At 52.8% G+C, this 15,485-nt stretch overlaps 2 protein-coding genes across 2 annotated transcripts; both read right to left on the bottom strand.

Moving 5' to 3' along the window:
• Positions 1-4,814: 4,814 nt before the first annotated feature.
• Positions 4,815-8,246, bottom strand: LOC307184227 (leydig cell tumor 10 kDa protein homolog). Its single transcript, XM_079917550.1, has 3 exons — positions 8,029-8,246; positions 7,896-7,951; positions 4,815-5,580 (listed from the first exon to the last, which is right to left on the bottom strand). Exons 1-3 carry the CDS (start codon positions 8,123-8,125, stop codon positions 5,437-5,439), a joined length of 297 nt encoding a protein of 98 aa, XP_079773676.1. The 5' UTR covers positions 8,126-8,246; the 3' UTR covers positions 4,815-5,436.
• Positions 8,247-9,097: 851 nt separating this feature from the next.
• MRI1 (methylthioribose-1-phosphate isomerase 1) lies at positions 9,098-15,456 on the bottom strand. Its single transcript, XM_079917485.1, has 6 exons — positions 14,417-15,456; positions 14,103-14,341; positions 13,091-13,266; positions 11,640-11,816; positions 11,335-11,559; positions 9,098-9,619 (listed from the first exon to the last, which is right to left on the bottom strand). Exons 1-6 carry the CDS (start codon positions 14,684-14,686, stop codon positions 9,474-9,476), a joined length of 1,233 nt encoding a protein of 410 aa, XP_079773611.1. The 5' UTR covers positions 14,687-15,456; the 3' UTR covers positions 9,098-9,473.
• Positions 15,457-15,485: the final 29 nt, after the last annotated feature.

The following is a 15,485-nucleotide window of genomic DNA, read 5'->3' as shown; positions in this document are numbered from 1 at the left end:
GCAGTCACTCAATCTATATATAACTTGTTGAATAAACCAGCTCATGCTTTGCTCCCATTCCACTGAAATGATCTACAGAGCAGGAAAACCGAAGCTGGCCCCTAAGTGGCCTGATTGCTGCCCCCTGCCTCTCCCCACATGGAAACTCTGCCTTTTTCCTTCCAGGAATTTCCAGTTTCACAGCTGCATTTTCTGGCCAGTCCCCAACCCACCCTTCAGTAAACTCCCTCCGACCTGCACTGTCCAGTATGGTCACCACTGGCCACAAGTGGCCTTTGAGTCCTTGAAATGGGACCAAGCTGAACTGGGCTGTGCTGTCAATGTAAAACACATTGGATTTTGGAGACTTAATAGAAAAAAAAGGCGGCAAAATATGTCATTAAGAATTTTTTATATCAATTACATGTTGAAATAATACTATTTTAGATGTTTGTGTTAAGTAAAATACATTATTAAACTTAATTCCACCTGTCTCATTGTGTATTTATTTTATTTTATTCTATGCGGTATCAGGGCGTTTAAAGTTACATATGCAATTTGGATTGTAATTTCTATGGGACAGCAGTGGTCTTGAGAAACCACAGCTGACCACAATAACAACAATGAAACAACAATAATAGTAATGTACTGATTGCTTATGTGGTGCTCTAGCTGTTCAGACACATTATCAAATGTAAGCCTTCCAACAGCGCTGCGAAATGGGGATGTCATTTCCATTTCTCATATGAGGAAACTGAGGCTTAGAGAGGCGGAGTTCTTGCCTGACTGGGAAGCCTTAGACTTATTAGAGCACGTCTTTCCTGCAAGGATTTGAGGCAAAGATAGACTTATGGGGAAGGAGAAATGGGTGGGGAGAAAAGCAGGGAGAACACCAGTGAAACAAGTCTTTCAGGTGCTCCCCTAGCAAACAGGACCCAGGGTCCAGGTTTTCCAAGCAGCCCCCTTCAGCATTTAGTATGTGGCGGGCCCTTGTCCCTGCGGATGCTTCAGTGGATGTCCTGAGATGCTGGATCAGAAAAGGCACTCCAGGCCAGTGGAACAGGATGTATGGGAGGAATAGAGAATGGGACATCACAGGGTGAGGATGTTTTATTTTATTCTCTCACAAGAGATACTAATATTTTCATCATCCCCATCTCATGGATGAGAAAACTGAGGCACGGAAAGGTCAGGTGACTTAACCTAGGTCCACAACAGGAAAGGGTAGGGCCAGCATTCAAGCCCTGGTGGGTGGGCTGGTCTTGTCACATTGGCTGGGGATCAAATGCACAGTTTGGGAAACACCAACATTCTATTCCGTTCCTCCGATTTTACAGATGAGGGCAATGAGGCCCAGAGAGGGTCAGAAAGTTGCCCAAGGCCACACAGCAATCCCTGGAGAATGTGAGAAGTCAGAAAGGCCCTTGGGAAAATGGGGGTTGCCTCCAGGATGAAGTCTCCAAGACTGTTTCACGCCTACCCTCTTCCTAGCAACACTTTTAGGAAGGGTGACGTTGCAAGGGGTGTTCTAGCTACCCGCAAGTGCTCCGTTCTCAGTGTAGCCAGTGAGTTTGGGCCTCAGGAAAATGGAACCACATTTATCCCGCCTGCCGCTGTGAGCTCACTGTCTAGGCATCCACAGCTCCTGACCCCAAACCCACATGTGTACTGACATCAAGACCCATGAGAAGCAGGGTGACTCTGAAGGCTGGGATGAGGGGGCCCACGGCCCCCCCACCCCCCAGTTCTATGCCACCCCATCCTAACATTCTGAGGGTCCCTCCCTCTGCCAACCCCCCTGAAGCACCCCAATGCCCCTGTTAACTCAGGCAGGAAACCAGCCAGGGCAGTTTTACTTCCTGGTCCCGATGCAGCCCCTCTGGGTTGCCCAGCTGGCAAGATTTGCTTCTTACATTTCTTCTCTTCCCTTTTGGAACACAAGTTCATGGGCAGAGAGTCAGGGCCCTGCCAGGAAAAATGGGCATTCCAGGCAGAGGGGGAAGGTGGAGGCAGGAGAGGAAAAGGCTTGAGCAGGAATAATTGTCTGAAAAGCAACATTTAATGACTGCCCTGGCCCTGGGGAGTGGGGAGGGGCAGGGGAAAAGGCAGGGAGTAGACAGGCTGAGTGGCTGGAACTGGGCTTCCCTCCCCGTCCAGGAAAACAAAGGCAGCTGTCACAGTCTTCAGGCTTCCCACATTTCCACACTCAGGGAGGGGTGTTAGGGTCTCCATTTAACAGATGAAGAAACTGAGGCTCAGAAAGGGACTTGCTGAAGAGAACAAGAGGTGTAGGGATTTCCCAAAGTCTGGGGCTCTTGGCTGCGACACTAATGGGGGATTTGTGGGCAGGACCCACATGCTAGGAAGGACCTAGCATGGGAGGGAAAAGTCACCCAGGTCAGTGATGGGGTGGAGGGTGGAGGTGGTGGGAAAGTGAGGCTGTTTGGGGAGGCCGAGGGAGTGGGGTGAAGAGGGAACAGGTGGGTTGACATTCCAGATCCGAAACCTGTCACACCTGAATGCCTTTCCTCACCCCTGGGGTCCCCCTCAAAGGGGCTGGCGTCAGAGGGACAAAGGGAGCCAGTTTACAGGAGTCCTTGGCCAGCCCGGGCGCCGCCAGCGGCAGTGGGCTTGGCCCGGGTTGGAGGCGCCTCCTGGTGGCTGAGGGAAGCGCCAGATGGCGCCCAGAGCCCAGCCGGTCCCACCCCTCACCCTTTCGAGATTCCAGATAGAAAGGTTAAAAGATAATTTTCAAAAGCGGGTGCAGTCAAGGCTCTCACCGACAAATAGAGACGAACACGTGTTAAGAGTTTTTGTATTGAACTCCTGTGGGAACCAGGCAGATGTTACAGGAGGTTCAAAAGAGAGTCCGGAAAACGGGCACTTTCACAACAGATCAGACTATTTGAGTAAATAAATGTGCGAATGGAGGCAAATTGGTTTTTCCACAGGGGAGGAGGGCTGTCAATGGAACCTCAGCTGCGTGGGCCAGAATGAGCAGATAAGAGTGGTTCTGTATTGCTATCAGTTGCTTACAATTCATGGATGGAGCTGTGAAATAGTTCAAAGACGCTGTTATGAACCAGCTAACCCGGAAGGGAAGGACGTGCTGTATAGCGATGACGCTTTGAATGGTCAGAACTGATTTACAGAGACGCAAAATGTTCCTTGCAGAAAGAAACAATTCCTTCCTTCCTTCATTCAACAAACACCTGTTCCTGGAGCAACTATTGTGCGCTGTTCCAGGTGCTGGAGACACAACAAAGATGCAGAGTAGAAAACGGACGAGAGTGGCACAGAGTGACCCCTTCCAGGAGCAGGGGACACCTGGGAGGGGGAAGGAACAGGAGGTGAAAAAAGCCAGGGGGCAGGACTGGGTGGAGGCGGGGGTCTGGAAGGGGTGGCCTGGGGCTTCCTTGCTTTCTGTTCTCCCCACTAGAATGTCAGTTCTCAGCTCTACCTAGCCCAGAGGTTGGCATGCAGTAGGCGCACAATAGATGCCCAATGTGCAAAGCGACTCCATATCAAAGGGCAGAAGTCACTCGCTGTCTGCTTAGGGGAGAGACTGCTGTGAGGTGGGCAGATGGCAGGAGGGTCCAGGTCCTGTAGGTGGGGCTCAAGGAACGGTAGACTCCGGGCATCACAGAGCCAAGCGGCAGCCCTGCCCTCCAGTCCCGGGCCTGGGCCCCATCCTCCGCCCCTCTCCTCCCCCTAACAGAAACCCTGAGCCCCGGGCCCCAGACAACTCCAAACTGTGAAGTCTCGCCATCAAATTAGGGCTCTGCTGCCACAATTCCTGTGTTTTTGAGATGTAAATCAGGATTTTTTTTTTTTTTTTGCATGTGAAATTACCGTTCCTGCCTTTTCCGGGGGTTAAAACTCACATGGAAAATTCACCATTTAGAAGGGTATAATTCAGTGGCAGTTAGCACCTTCACAACATTTGCAACCACCAACTTTTATCTAGTTTCAAAACCTTATCACCTCCCAGAGATGACCCCATACCCATTTGCTGTCACTCCCCACTGCCCTTCCCCCAGTTCCTGGCGCCCCATAGGGAACCACCATCGCTATGGCTTTGCCTCTTCCGGACATTTCACATGAATGGAATCACACATTATGTGGCCTTTTGTGTCTGGCTTCTTTCAGAATGTTTTCCAAGTTCACCCATGGTGAACTGTATCATTCTGTTTTATGGCTGAATAATATTCCATCCTGTGGATAAACTACACTTTGCTTATCCAGTCATCTGTTGGCAGCATCTGGGTTGCTACCACCTTTGGGTGACCATGACCGGTGCTGCTGTGAACGTACGTGTGCGAGATACTGAGTCTGTGTTCGATCCCTTGGGGTGTGTGCCTGGTGGGCAACGGCTGGGTCACGTGGTAACTGCAGCCTGAACTTAACGAGGAGCCACCAAACTGTTTTCCAGTGTCTGTCCCTTGCTTTTAAGAAAAATGTTGGGAGTTCAGTCACCCACCTCAGGGGAACAGCCACCGCACTCCCACCTCCCTCCAGAGACAGTGGCTCAGCCGATCCCACAGGCACAGACGTTTTAGGGGAGGGGAGCCCAGGATGGAACAGAACAGAAACTTGGTCTGTTAAGAGAGGCAGCAGATGGGCAGCCGAGAACACGTACTGGGGCTCTGCCAGTGCCGGGTTCAAGTCCCTGCTCTGGAATGTTAATGTGACCTGACCTGGGCATCATGAGGACTGAAGGGATGTGTAGAAAGCACCAGAGCAGTGCCTGGGCCACAGGCAGTGCTTCCTACTTGCTGTTATGACTTATGACTTTCTTTAAAGATCGAGGTGGCACTGAGAAGTTTATAAGCACATTCTGGTTTAATCGGCATTTTAACTCTACAAGGTGGTGTCAGTACCTGTCCTGCAGATGGGAAAGTGACTCACTAGGCTACCTGGCCGGTCCCCGGCAGAGGGGGTGACACAGGCATGTCCATGGAGGGTATGTAGGTGAGTCACCCAAGGCAGGAGGAAAGAACACTCTCCCCTGGCTCCCAGGCTGGAGGTGCAGAAGCCCATTCGTCCTTCCCCGGCACGTGGCTAGTCTCCTGTGGAAACTGCTGGGGATGACCTGGTCGGGGCACCTGGCCGCAGGCCCCAGCACGTCCCGCTCACAGGAGCATGTGACCGTGGGAGGAATGACAAAGTCAGGTTTATTGCTCCGGGTTAAACCAGTGGAGACAGGATGTGGGGAGGGGTAGGGGGACACAGGAAGTTGGTGAAGGCATCCTCCTGGTCTTGGCCTGAGCTTGGCCTGGCCTTGGCACGCTGGGAAGCCAGCCAGTGCACTTCTGACCTGCTGATCACGTGCTCACGGGCCAGGGCCCCAGTAAAGTTTGAGGCGCAACCCAAGGCTCTGGGGAGCACGGCCTCTCCTCCCTGCACAGGTCTGAGCACAGACAGGGCTGCGGCGATGGCCTCTGCTGGGGTGCATCCTTAGGAAGGCGTCTTGGTGGAGGCGGGGGCTGCCGCCTTCTTTTTGGTGGGGGCCTTCAACAGCGCCAGCTTCTTGGGCAGGCTGGTGCTGGCTTTCATCAGCACATCATGTTCGATCTTCTTCCGGATCCCGACCTCCAGGTTCTGAGGGAGCAACCATGGCACAATCAGACTGGGACCTGAGGCGGGAGGGAGGGCCTGGTCTGCTGCCCTTTCTCCTGTGAGCTCACAAGGGGCTGGATCAGCAACTCCCCCCGAAACAACACCTGAGAGTCTGGTGGCTGGGGGTTAAGTCCTGCTTCTGCCCCATACCCTGGGAACATTGCACACCGAAAAACCCCTTCTCATCTCTGGATCTCAGCTTCTAAACCTCTGCCCATTTCCACTTTACAGCTGGGGAAACTGAGGCACATGTAGCGAGGAGGCACTTGCCCAGGATTCCCAAATCATGTGAGTGATGGGAGATTGGAACCCAGCACGCCCAGAGTCCCCAGCCTCAGCCTCCAGGCGGGCAGCCTCCCCTTGTCTCTGCTTTGCTAATGGTGAACTGGGGCTCTGAGAAATAAGAGGTGCAGGCAAGTAAAGGCACAGGAATCAGAACCCAAGTGTTTGGGTCCAAAACTGGTAGCTTAATCATATTACCTAAACTGCTCCCTTGCCCTACCTGTGAGTTCCAATGACCATGACAACCATGACTGTCACCACACGCCTGGGTGCAAGGGAAACAACAGCAAAGACACAGCAAAACCTCTGCCCTCATGAAGCTGACATTCAGTGTGTGTGGACAACACAGCTGTCAGTGACAAATTCTGGTAAACCGTTTTTTTTTTCCTTTGGCCACGCCCAGTGGCATGCGGGATCTTTGTTCCCCAACCAGGGATCGGAACTGGAACTGGCGCCCCCTGCAGTGGAAGCGCAGAGTCTTAACCACTGGACCGCCAGTGAAGTCCCTCTGGTCAACTGTTGAAGGGTAACAGATGACAAGTGCTGCTATGGAGAAAAGAATACAAGGGATGATGAGTGAGGGATGGGGTGGGGTTGCCATCAGGGATAGCTGCTCAGAAGCAACGCTTGCAGCCAGACTTGACTGGGAGGAAGGAAGCCGTGTAGATTTCCGGGAGAAGAATCCAGGCGGAGGAAACAGCTAGTGCAAAAGTTCTGAGGTGGGGCAAGGAGCAGTTATGGGGCCAGTGAGGCTGGAGGGAGAGAGGGAGGAGGTGAGGGCAGGGAAAAGACAGGAGTAGAGTGTGCCGGGTCCTGTGGGCTGTGGGGAGAACCTGGGCTCTTCCTGAGTGAGGTGGGAGCCACCGAGGGTTCTGAGCAGAGAAGGGAAGTGCCCTGATTCAGGTGCTCACAGGTGCCCTCTGGCTGCTATGGGGAATGGCGGGGCCAGGAGATCTGGGAGGATGTGACTGCCCTGGTCCAGGTGGGAGATGATGGGATGGGACCAGGTTGGGGGGTCAGAGAGGTGGGAAGTGGGTGGAATCTAGATTAATCCTGAAGGCAAAAAGGACGAGATCCAACCTGTATGTGAGAGAAAGGGAGAATCCCGAGTATCTGGAAGGAGGGACTGTGGCAGGATCATGGTGGAGTCGGGGAGCACAGTGGGGGTAGGATCAGGACCCTGGTTCTGGACATACTGAGCTTGAGATGCTCACGAGACACTTTCCCCCTCCGGCTGAGACATGGAGGTAAGCAGGTTGCTGGGTTCCCAGGTCTAAGAAAACTGAGGCTCTGGCGATCCAGTGGTTAAGATACCATCTTCCACTGCAGGGGGCACGGGGTTCAATCCCTGGTCGGGGAACTACCGAAAGCTGTGTAGCGCAGCCAAAACAAAAAAACAAAAAACTGAGGCTCTAAACAATTTGCTCAAGATTATAGGGTGAGTTAGTGTGTGTTGTACAATTAGAATTCAGGTCTGCCTCCACCAGATCTCTTTGTAACGTCTCTTTGCAACCTTAACAAAAATCTCTTTTCAACTTCTTTATAAGATCAACCCTATTCACCCGCACACGAAAAAGCTACACTTAAAAACAACCACAAAAACGTTTATTTCAGCCCTGTGCTGTTCTCAGGGATTTACAGGTGTCCTATGGCATTGAATCCTTACAACTCTAGAAGAAAAGTGCTATCGCTACAACCATTTCTTCTTTAAGAAGCTCAGGGTGAAGATACACTAGCTGTCGATGGAACTGCGCTTTGCTCCCAGCACTGTCTTCTTGCAAAGCTGGGGTTTTCCACCCCTTTCCCAGGCTGCCTTCCCTCTCGGGGTCTATTAACGAGGACAATTTCAGCGAAAGCTGCCAGTGTGTGCCGAACACATTTTGCGCGCCACTCGTGGGTTTAGGAATCTCACTGATTGGGAGGTAATGTTTCCGTACCCACTGCACAAGGGAGGAAACTGAAGCTTACAGCACTGGGAGTTCTCCATCCCGGGCCTCTCACACGCTCGAACTCACCTTCTTAAGCTTTTGCTGTTGCACGATGCGTGCCTTCTTGGGTGCGATAACGAGACCTGGGGAGAGATGCGATTTCGTGAGGCCGGAGAACCTCGGGCCCACCTCGCCCCCCAGTCCCCGGCCCGCTCCTCACCGCCCTTCCTCGGGCCCCGGTTCCGCTCCGAGGCTGTCGCCGCTGTCTTGCGCTTCGCTGGTTTCCTCGCCTGGAACTTGCGCTGCCCCTGCGCCATGATCAGTCATGCACCGGAAGAGGCGGGGTTGTGGGAGGTCGCAGACGAAAAACGCAGGGCACGATGGGATACAGTGGGGCCGGAGGGCGGAATGGCTCACGGGATACAACGTGGCAAAGAGTTAAAGTGACCACTACCCACGACGGTCGATGATAGCCAGCATTGCGCAAAAATTTCGAAGTAAAGGTTATAATGATAAGCTAACACTTACTGGGTGCTTATCTGCTTTATAAAACTTATGCTGTTTTGTGCTCTTTATACATAAACTTCAAGTCTAGGACTTACGGTCAGGCAAGTGAGGCACTCTGGTGCAAAATTTAAGGGGTGCCCCGAACTTCAGTTATCAAGATAAAGATATATTCAACATTCAAAAATAATATTTTAATACAAAGAAAAATCGTCCAAATACAGCCTGTGGACTGGCTACTTGATGTTGTAAATAAAGTTTTGTTGGCACGAGGGCTGGTATCAGGAGTGAAGGGAGTAGGGTCAGGATACGCAAGGTCAGGGTTTCGTTCTATTTAATATCTTTATATTTTGTTCACCATGGATTGTTTTTGCATTAATTTTGATTTTTCAAAAGTAATGCATGAAGCTATTCTTTATCTTGACTACTGAGCTTCTCAGGGCCTCCTCTAAAATTTTGCACCTGAGGTGTCACCCTAATTCCAGCCCTGAGAGCAACCAAAAAGGGAGGTACCAGTATTGTCTCCATTTTGTAAATGAGGAAAACAAAGCATGGAGAGGTGAAGTGATTTGGCCAAGATCACACAACAGAAAAAGCGGTGGAGGACTTCCGTGGCGGCGCAGTGGTTAAGAATCTGCCTGCCAGTGCAGGGGACACAGATTTGAGCCCTGGTCTGGGAAGATCCCACATGCCTCAGAGCAACTAAGCCCGTGCGCCACAACTACTGAGCCAGCGCACTAGAGCCCACGAGCCACAACTACTGAGCCCGTGTGCCACAACTACTGAAGCCCGAGCGCCTAGAGCCCATGCTCTGCAACAAGAGAAGCCACTGCAGCGAGAAGCCCGCACACTGCAACGAAGAGTAGCCCCTGCTCGCCACAACTAGAGAAAGCCCATACGCAGCAACGAAGACCCAACACAGCCAAAAATAAATAAATTAATTAAAAAAAGAAAAAGAAAAAGAAAAGGCGGTAGAACTGTGATATGAACTCAGGCAGCTTGACTTCAGCTGCTGGGATCTTAAGAGCCATGCAAAGGCCCTGTCTGCTTTCTCTGTTCTGGGAAGAATTGTGGTTGGGGGAACAAGGTCAGCTTTTGGGAAGGCCATTCAATAAGTTTATTATAAAAATAATGGGGGCAGGATATGGACAGCTAGGTTGGTTACTTCTGGGGTCCATCTAGGGTGACCGTGGCACCTAGGGCTTCCCGGAGCTCCTCAGGGGCAAAGACACCCAGCTCTGTGATGATGCCGCCAGTGATGAGGTCGTGGGGGGTGACATCAAAGGCAGGATTCCAAACCCCAATTCCTTCAGGGGAGAGGGTGGAGGCAAGAAAGGCAGGTATTAGGCTCATTGAAAGTTCTCAAGCTATTGTCACCTGTCTCACTCACAGTGGTTTTTGGGATTGGGGAATCCTTGAGAATCTAGAGATCCTCACCCCAAAAGTGCATGAAGGCATGGGTTTTGATACCAGTAATGAATTTAGACCCCCTACATTCCTGGATTGTCACTGTCTAAGAAGAAGCCTTCAAAGTCTTATATACATCCACCCACTTGTGCCTGCTCCAGGCATTTCTTTAGGAAACTCCAAGAATCCACCCCAGGGCCTTTGCATGGGCTGTGCCCTCTGCCTGGATGCTTTCCCTCAGATACGCACATGACTTGATGTTTCACTGCCTTCAGGTTTTTTCTCAAATATCACCTTCTCAGTGAGAACTTCTCTGATAACCCTGTCTAATCCACCCCCTGCACAGACACTTCCCATATCCTTCTGTGCCTCATTTATTTCTCCTCAGCCTTTACCCCCTTCTAACATACACTGGAATTTTGTTATTTATCTTGTTTGTTGGCTGTCTCCCCACTGGAATGTCAGCTCTATGAGGGCAGGGACTTTTATGTTTTTTTTCACTCCTGTTGCCCCGGCCCTATCATGTCACCTGGCACTGGCCAGGTGCTCAAAAATATTTGCTGAATGAATAACAATCTCTTACACAAGAGGCTGCAAACTGTTTTCTCTGGTTCACAGTTTTTTAAGACCACTGAATTAGCTGCCAGCTTTCCAAGTGTGGGAGCTTTCAAACATATAACAAACGTAAGGCTTCTCTTGGAAAAATCAGAAGAAAGACCTGTTCTCCTGGGGTCTGCATTCCTGTGATCCGTGGCCAGAACAGAGTATCGGGGTCCCCAGACTGCACCTGGCCCGTGTTACCCAGCTTTCTTGGGGGCAGGGACATGGTGGGTTGTCAACTCTGCTTTCCATGGTCTTATGGGTTTTGATCAGTGCTAAATAATTAAGCCTCCAGGAAAGTAGGGGCACCAAAAAAATCACGAGAAAATATTATTTTTTTCAGAATGAATGTATCTATTTTTATTATCTATCTATCTATATTCTTTTCCATTATGGTTTATCACAGGATATTGAATACAGTTCCCCGTGCTAGACAGTAGCTCCTTGCTGGTTATCCATTTTAAATATAGCAGTGTGTACACGTCAGTCCCAAATTCCCTATCCCTAACTGGTCCTTTTTATAAAAGGTTTTTGATCATACTTGTTACTATTTAACGAGCACTAAGGGCCAGGCACTGTTCTCCACTTCACGTGGGTTAATTACACTGAACCGCCTCGGGTATATGAGGCAGGTCATGAAAACAGCTCATGGGGCTCTTACGGATGAATTTTAGGCAACCAGGCTACACAGCCAGGAAGTGTGGGGAGGCTGAGAAATATCTGTCTCTTCATGAGCAGTCGGCCAGGTGGTACTCTTATTTCTTATTCAGGTGAGAAAACAGAGGTGGAGAAGAGCAAGGCAATGCGCTCAAGGCTTCCCAACTCGTTAGCTGTATCTTCTGACCTTGAATCTGACTTCCAAGACGTGTCTGCTCTAAAATATGGCTTGAAGGAGCACCTTATGCCCCAGAAGGCTGATGACACCCCAAATACCACCTGCTGCCTGTGAAGGGGTCAGGGTGCCTCAACAGAGGTGCCCAGGCCTATGGTGCCCCCCTCTGAGCGGATGGCTTACCGGGTGCCGCAATCCTGACCCCACTGACATGGGTCAGCTCCTGGCCAGGACGCTCCTCAATGATGATCTCCCGGCCCGTCTTCAGGTGGAGGTCACACGACGAGCTGGGGGCAGCCACATAGAAGGGGATGCCGTGGTGCTTGGCGGCGATGGCTAGCTGGTAGGTGCCCACCTTGTTGGCCGTGTCGCCATTGGCAACCACGCGGTCGGCTCCCACGACGACAGCTGGGGAATGAGATGCCGGGAGTCACCACCGGGCCCTGGATGCCTGGAGCCCTGCCCACTGGCATCCCCCACCTGCTGACCTGACACTCCATAGTGGGCCATGGCGGCTGCCGCCATGCTGTCGGCGATGAGGGTGGCGGGGATCTGCTCGTAGACGAACTCAAAGGCCGTCAGCCGGGCTCCCTGGTTGTAGGGCCGGGTCTCCGTGCAGAAGGCACACTCCAGACGGCCCAGGCTGTGCAGCGAGCGGATCACACCTGTGGGGCCCAGCCCACCGGGAGGATGAGATGCAAAGGGACAGATGGGCAGGGCAGCCCACTGGTTAGCAGCATGGTTCTCCAAACCATGCAGTCCCACTCCCGGGCCCTTGCAGTGGCTGTTCTCTCTGCCTGGTACAAATGTGTTTAGAGAATGCCTTCTCCGTGAGGTCTTCCGGGATTCCTCCATCTCACAGAGCAACCCTCACACTGCCAACCCCTACTCTTTCTCTTTAGCACTTACCACCTTCAAATGCATCATACGTATTTGTTCTGTTCCTGTGTCTGTTCCTCCTATTTTCCTGCTCCTGATGGCAGAGATTTGATCTACTTTCTCCACTGCTGGGTCCCTAACTCCTAGAACTGTGCTTGGCACACAGTAGGTGCTTAATAAATGTTGAGTGACTGAAGGAATGGATGCATGTATGAATGATGGGGTACACAGGAGATAAGCATTTATTAAGCATAGATATTTGTTGAGTGAATGAATGAATGTCTTGCCATCAGAGCCTCAGTCCCCAGGCCCAAGGGTGGTACCTAGGCAGGTAGGGAAACCTCCTGGAGAATTTAGGATCAAGTGGAATCCGCTGCCTTGAACTCCAGGACCCAGTCCCCCTGGTCCTGGTCACAGCTACCCTAATCTTTCTTTAGGGGGCTACGCCCTACCCCTCAGTCCTCTTGGAGTCCACATCCCACCCACTTTCTTTTTTTTAAATTTTAATGTAACTTTATTTTTATTTAAAAAGTATTTAATGTTTTTTTTTGGCTGCACTGCACGGCTTGTGGGATCTCACTTCCCCATCCGGAGACTGAACCTGGGCGACAGCAGTGAAAGTGTTGAGACCTAACCACTGGACTGCCAGGGAACTCCCCCCACCCATTTTCTAGGCACATGGCACAGGCCAGGCCTATCGATTGACTGATCCTAGATGGACAGATGACTCCATCAGAGCCCCCGAGATACAAGGAGACTTTTCTAACACTGTCGGAATAGAGACCCTAGGCTCTTTTCCTTGTGATCTGAACCCTGGCCGACGAGTGGAGCATGAGGGTGATGCCACCATGGAGGAGGGCAGATCTTAGGGATACGGACAGATGGACCCTGATGCTATGATTTGGGCCTCTGGATCCAGTCATGCCTGAAGCCAACCCCCTGAGTGTTTCTGTACAAAAACTAATCAATTCACATTTTGGGGGGGTGTATAAAGTGGTTTGGGTTTCTTTCTCTTGCATCCAAAAAGGGCCCTCCCCTATCCCTGCGGATGCCCACTCACCGAGGGCTGTACCATAGCCAGCAGTGGCCAGCGCACCGGTGTTGCAGTGGGTCAGCACTGTCACCTTGCCGCCCTCGGGGGCTGCCCGCTCTAGGAGGTGGCGGGCTCCCAGGTCCCCGATGCTCCGATTGTCCCGGAGGTCTTTTGCCAGCATGTCCTCGGTCCAGCGGATCACTCTGGGGCCGATAAGGGACTCTGAGCACAAGTCACAAGCCTTCAGGGCCCACACCAGCCCCTCCTCCCTGCCCAACACCGCTCTCCTGGAGCCCTCCTGCTGAAAGCCTCTCACAGCTGTGGGTCTGGACCCTTCTGCCACAGCCACCTGACTGTAACTCCATTTGCTCTTGAGACACACTTACTAAGCACCTCCTGTGCGTCAGGGGCTGGGGGACACAGCAGTGAACAAGACAAAAATCTCTGCTCCTCTGGAGCTGACACTGAGGTGGGGGAAGCAGGTGATGAACAGACAATAAAGTGAAGGAAAAGGCAGCGGAGTCAGGAGACAGAGGACAGGAATGAGCTGTATTATATGGGGGGGGGGGGAAGGCACAAACCTGAAATTCGAAGGAGAGGAGATTAAGTAGATGGATACCTGGCTTGCAGAAATGGTGTGTGCAAAGGCCCTGAGGCAGAAGGGACCCTGGTGGGGGTTAAGGAACATGGAGAGTATCTGTGCAGCAGATGGGGAGGGAGAGAGTGGGAAGAGAGCAGGGAGAGGACGAGGGCTAGAAACAAAATTCTTCAAAAGCAAAAACTAGGTAAATGAGGTGGCACTTAAAAGGGCCTCCAAGGGCAGATAGGGCTGGGGACGTTCAGGGAGGTCAAAGTCAGGGCATTGAGTTCAAGGATCTCGGGGCCAGGCTGTCCGGTGGTGAGTCCCAGCCCTGCCTGTGTGGCACTGGACTAAGAGCACTTTGCCTCAGTTTCCCCATCTGTAACATGGGTCGTTGTGCAAAAAAAAAAGAATGAATAGCCGCCGGTTAAAGCAGCGCTTGGCACAAGGCCCCTCTACCTCTCTCGGACCGCCTCCTCCGTGGCGCCCTCCCGCTCCGCTTCCTGGGCTGCGAGGTCGGCCAGGTCTCGGGCGGCGCGGGCCATGTTGACGGCGGTGGGCCGGGCGGTGACAAGGAAGCTCAGAGAGTCGCGCACGAAGGCCACGAGCGCGGCAAGTCCCGGTCCCCCGGCGCCCGCCTGCAGCTCCACGGCGAGGCTGAGGCAGCCCACGAGCGCAATGGCTGGGGCGCCGCGCACCTGGTGGGGAAATGGGGGCGTCAGGGACTGCAGGCATGGGAAGCCCCCCACCCCGGTCCCACCGAGCGACCCCACCTTCATAGCGCGGATGGCCTCCCAGGCCTGGCGCACCGAGCCCACCGCCTCATAGCGGCTCTGCTGGGGCAGCAGCAGCTGGTCGAGGATCTGTAGTGAGCCCCGCGAGTAGCGGATCGCCTCCAAAGTCATGCTGTTGCAGCCGCGATCACCGCCTTTCCCGGGGCTCAGCTGGCCGCGCGCACCAGAGGCGGGGCCGGAAAGGGCGCAGGAGGCGAGGCCAGGGCCCCAGGGGTGGGACCTCTCCCGGAAGGAGGAGCGTGCGCACATCAACTTCGCGGGCTCCTGGGACCCGCCGACCAGGCGCCGGGTCCTACTTCACCTTCTCCGCCAAACCTGGGCAGTTAGCCGCACCCTCGGAACCAAAATGGTGCCACTATTTATAGGGCAACTATTGCATGCCAAGCCCTGTGTCTGGCGTCTGGCTATAGCAAGACTCCTAAGTGCCAGGTGGGTACCCTCAGGTGCCTGACTTCTCCAGCCAGAGCCAGTGCTGCCTGTGGCCTCACGTAGAGCAAGGCACCAGAAGGGGGTTCTGAGATCCAACAGACTCTTACTGCTGCCTTGAGACCTTCCCATCCCCGCGGGGAGTAAAGGCCTGCGGGCTGGGGGCCACCACTACCTCCGGACAGGGCACATTACAAGTTCAGCAGAATTCAGCCGGAACCTCAGCCCCGAGAGGTCCGTATGTCTGGTTCGTTCACCACTGCGTCTCCAGCGGCTAGGATAGCGTCTGGTGCACTGCAAGTGCTCCGTTAATATTTGTGAAAGGATCCTTCTCCAGGATTTAGGGGGAGATGCTGGGCCATGAGTCACCTGGTGGATGCTCAGCTGTTTTTTTGCTCAGTTTACTAGTTTCCTTCAAAGGAAGCAACACGCTGGGGACTCTTTCATGACCCTTCCAGGGTGTCCCCATGGGTGGGGGATAATGAACAGCCCACGCCTGTGTGCTCCATCCCTTTCTGCATCCGGCCTGGATCCCGAGCACCCCTGCTGTCCAGTCCCATTTTCATCCTTCATACCCAGCCTGTGCCACCTCCTCCAGGAAGTTGGCACCGATTACAGGCCA

Source organism: Stenella coeruleoalba (assembly GCF_951394435.1).
Source record: "Stenella coeruleoalba genome assembly, chromosome: 3".
Classification (NCBI taxonomy): Eukaryota; Metazoa; Chordata; class Mammalia; order Artiodactyla; family Delphinidae; genus Stenella; species Stenella coeruleoalba.
The sequence above is the reverse complement of the archived record's forward strand: the minus strand, read 5'-3'. Positions and strand labels throughout refer to the sequence as shown.

What these genes read in the sequence shown, in the direction of transcription:
- MRI1 (XM_079917485.1), bottom strand. Translation starts at nt 14,686, where the DNA reads ATGTGCGCACGCTCCTCCTTCCGGGAGAGGTCCCACCCCTGGGGCCCT. An exon ending in GAGGAGGCGGTCCGAGAGAG is followed by an intron (nt 13,267 to 14,102) that starts GTAGAGGGGCCT and finishes TATCGGCCCCAG; the next exon opens with AGTGATCCGCTGGACCGAGG. An exon ending in GGCCCACTATGGAGTGTCAG is followed by an intron (nt 11,560 to 11,639) that starts GTCAGCAGGTGG and finishes CTCATTCCCCAG; the next exon opens with CTGTCGTCGTGGGAGCCGAC.
- LOC307184227 (XM_079917550.1), bottom strand. Translation starts at nt 8,125, where the DNA reads ATGGCGCAGGGGCAGCGCAAGTTCCAGGCGAGGAAACCAGCGAAGCGC. An exon ending in CCGGGGCCCGAGGAAGGGCG is followed by an intron (nt 7,952 to 8,028) that starts GTGAGGAGCGGG and finishes ATCTCTCCCCAG; the next exon opens with GTCTCGTTATCGCACCCAAG. An exon ending in AACAGCAAAAGCTTAAGAAG is followed by an intron (nt 5,581 to 7,895) that starts GTGAGTTCGAGC and finishes TTGCTCCCTCAG; the next exon opens with AACCTGGAGGTCGGGATCCG.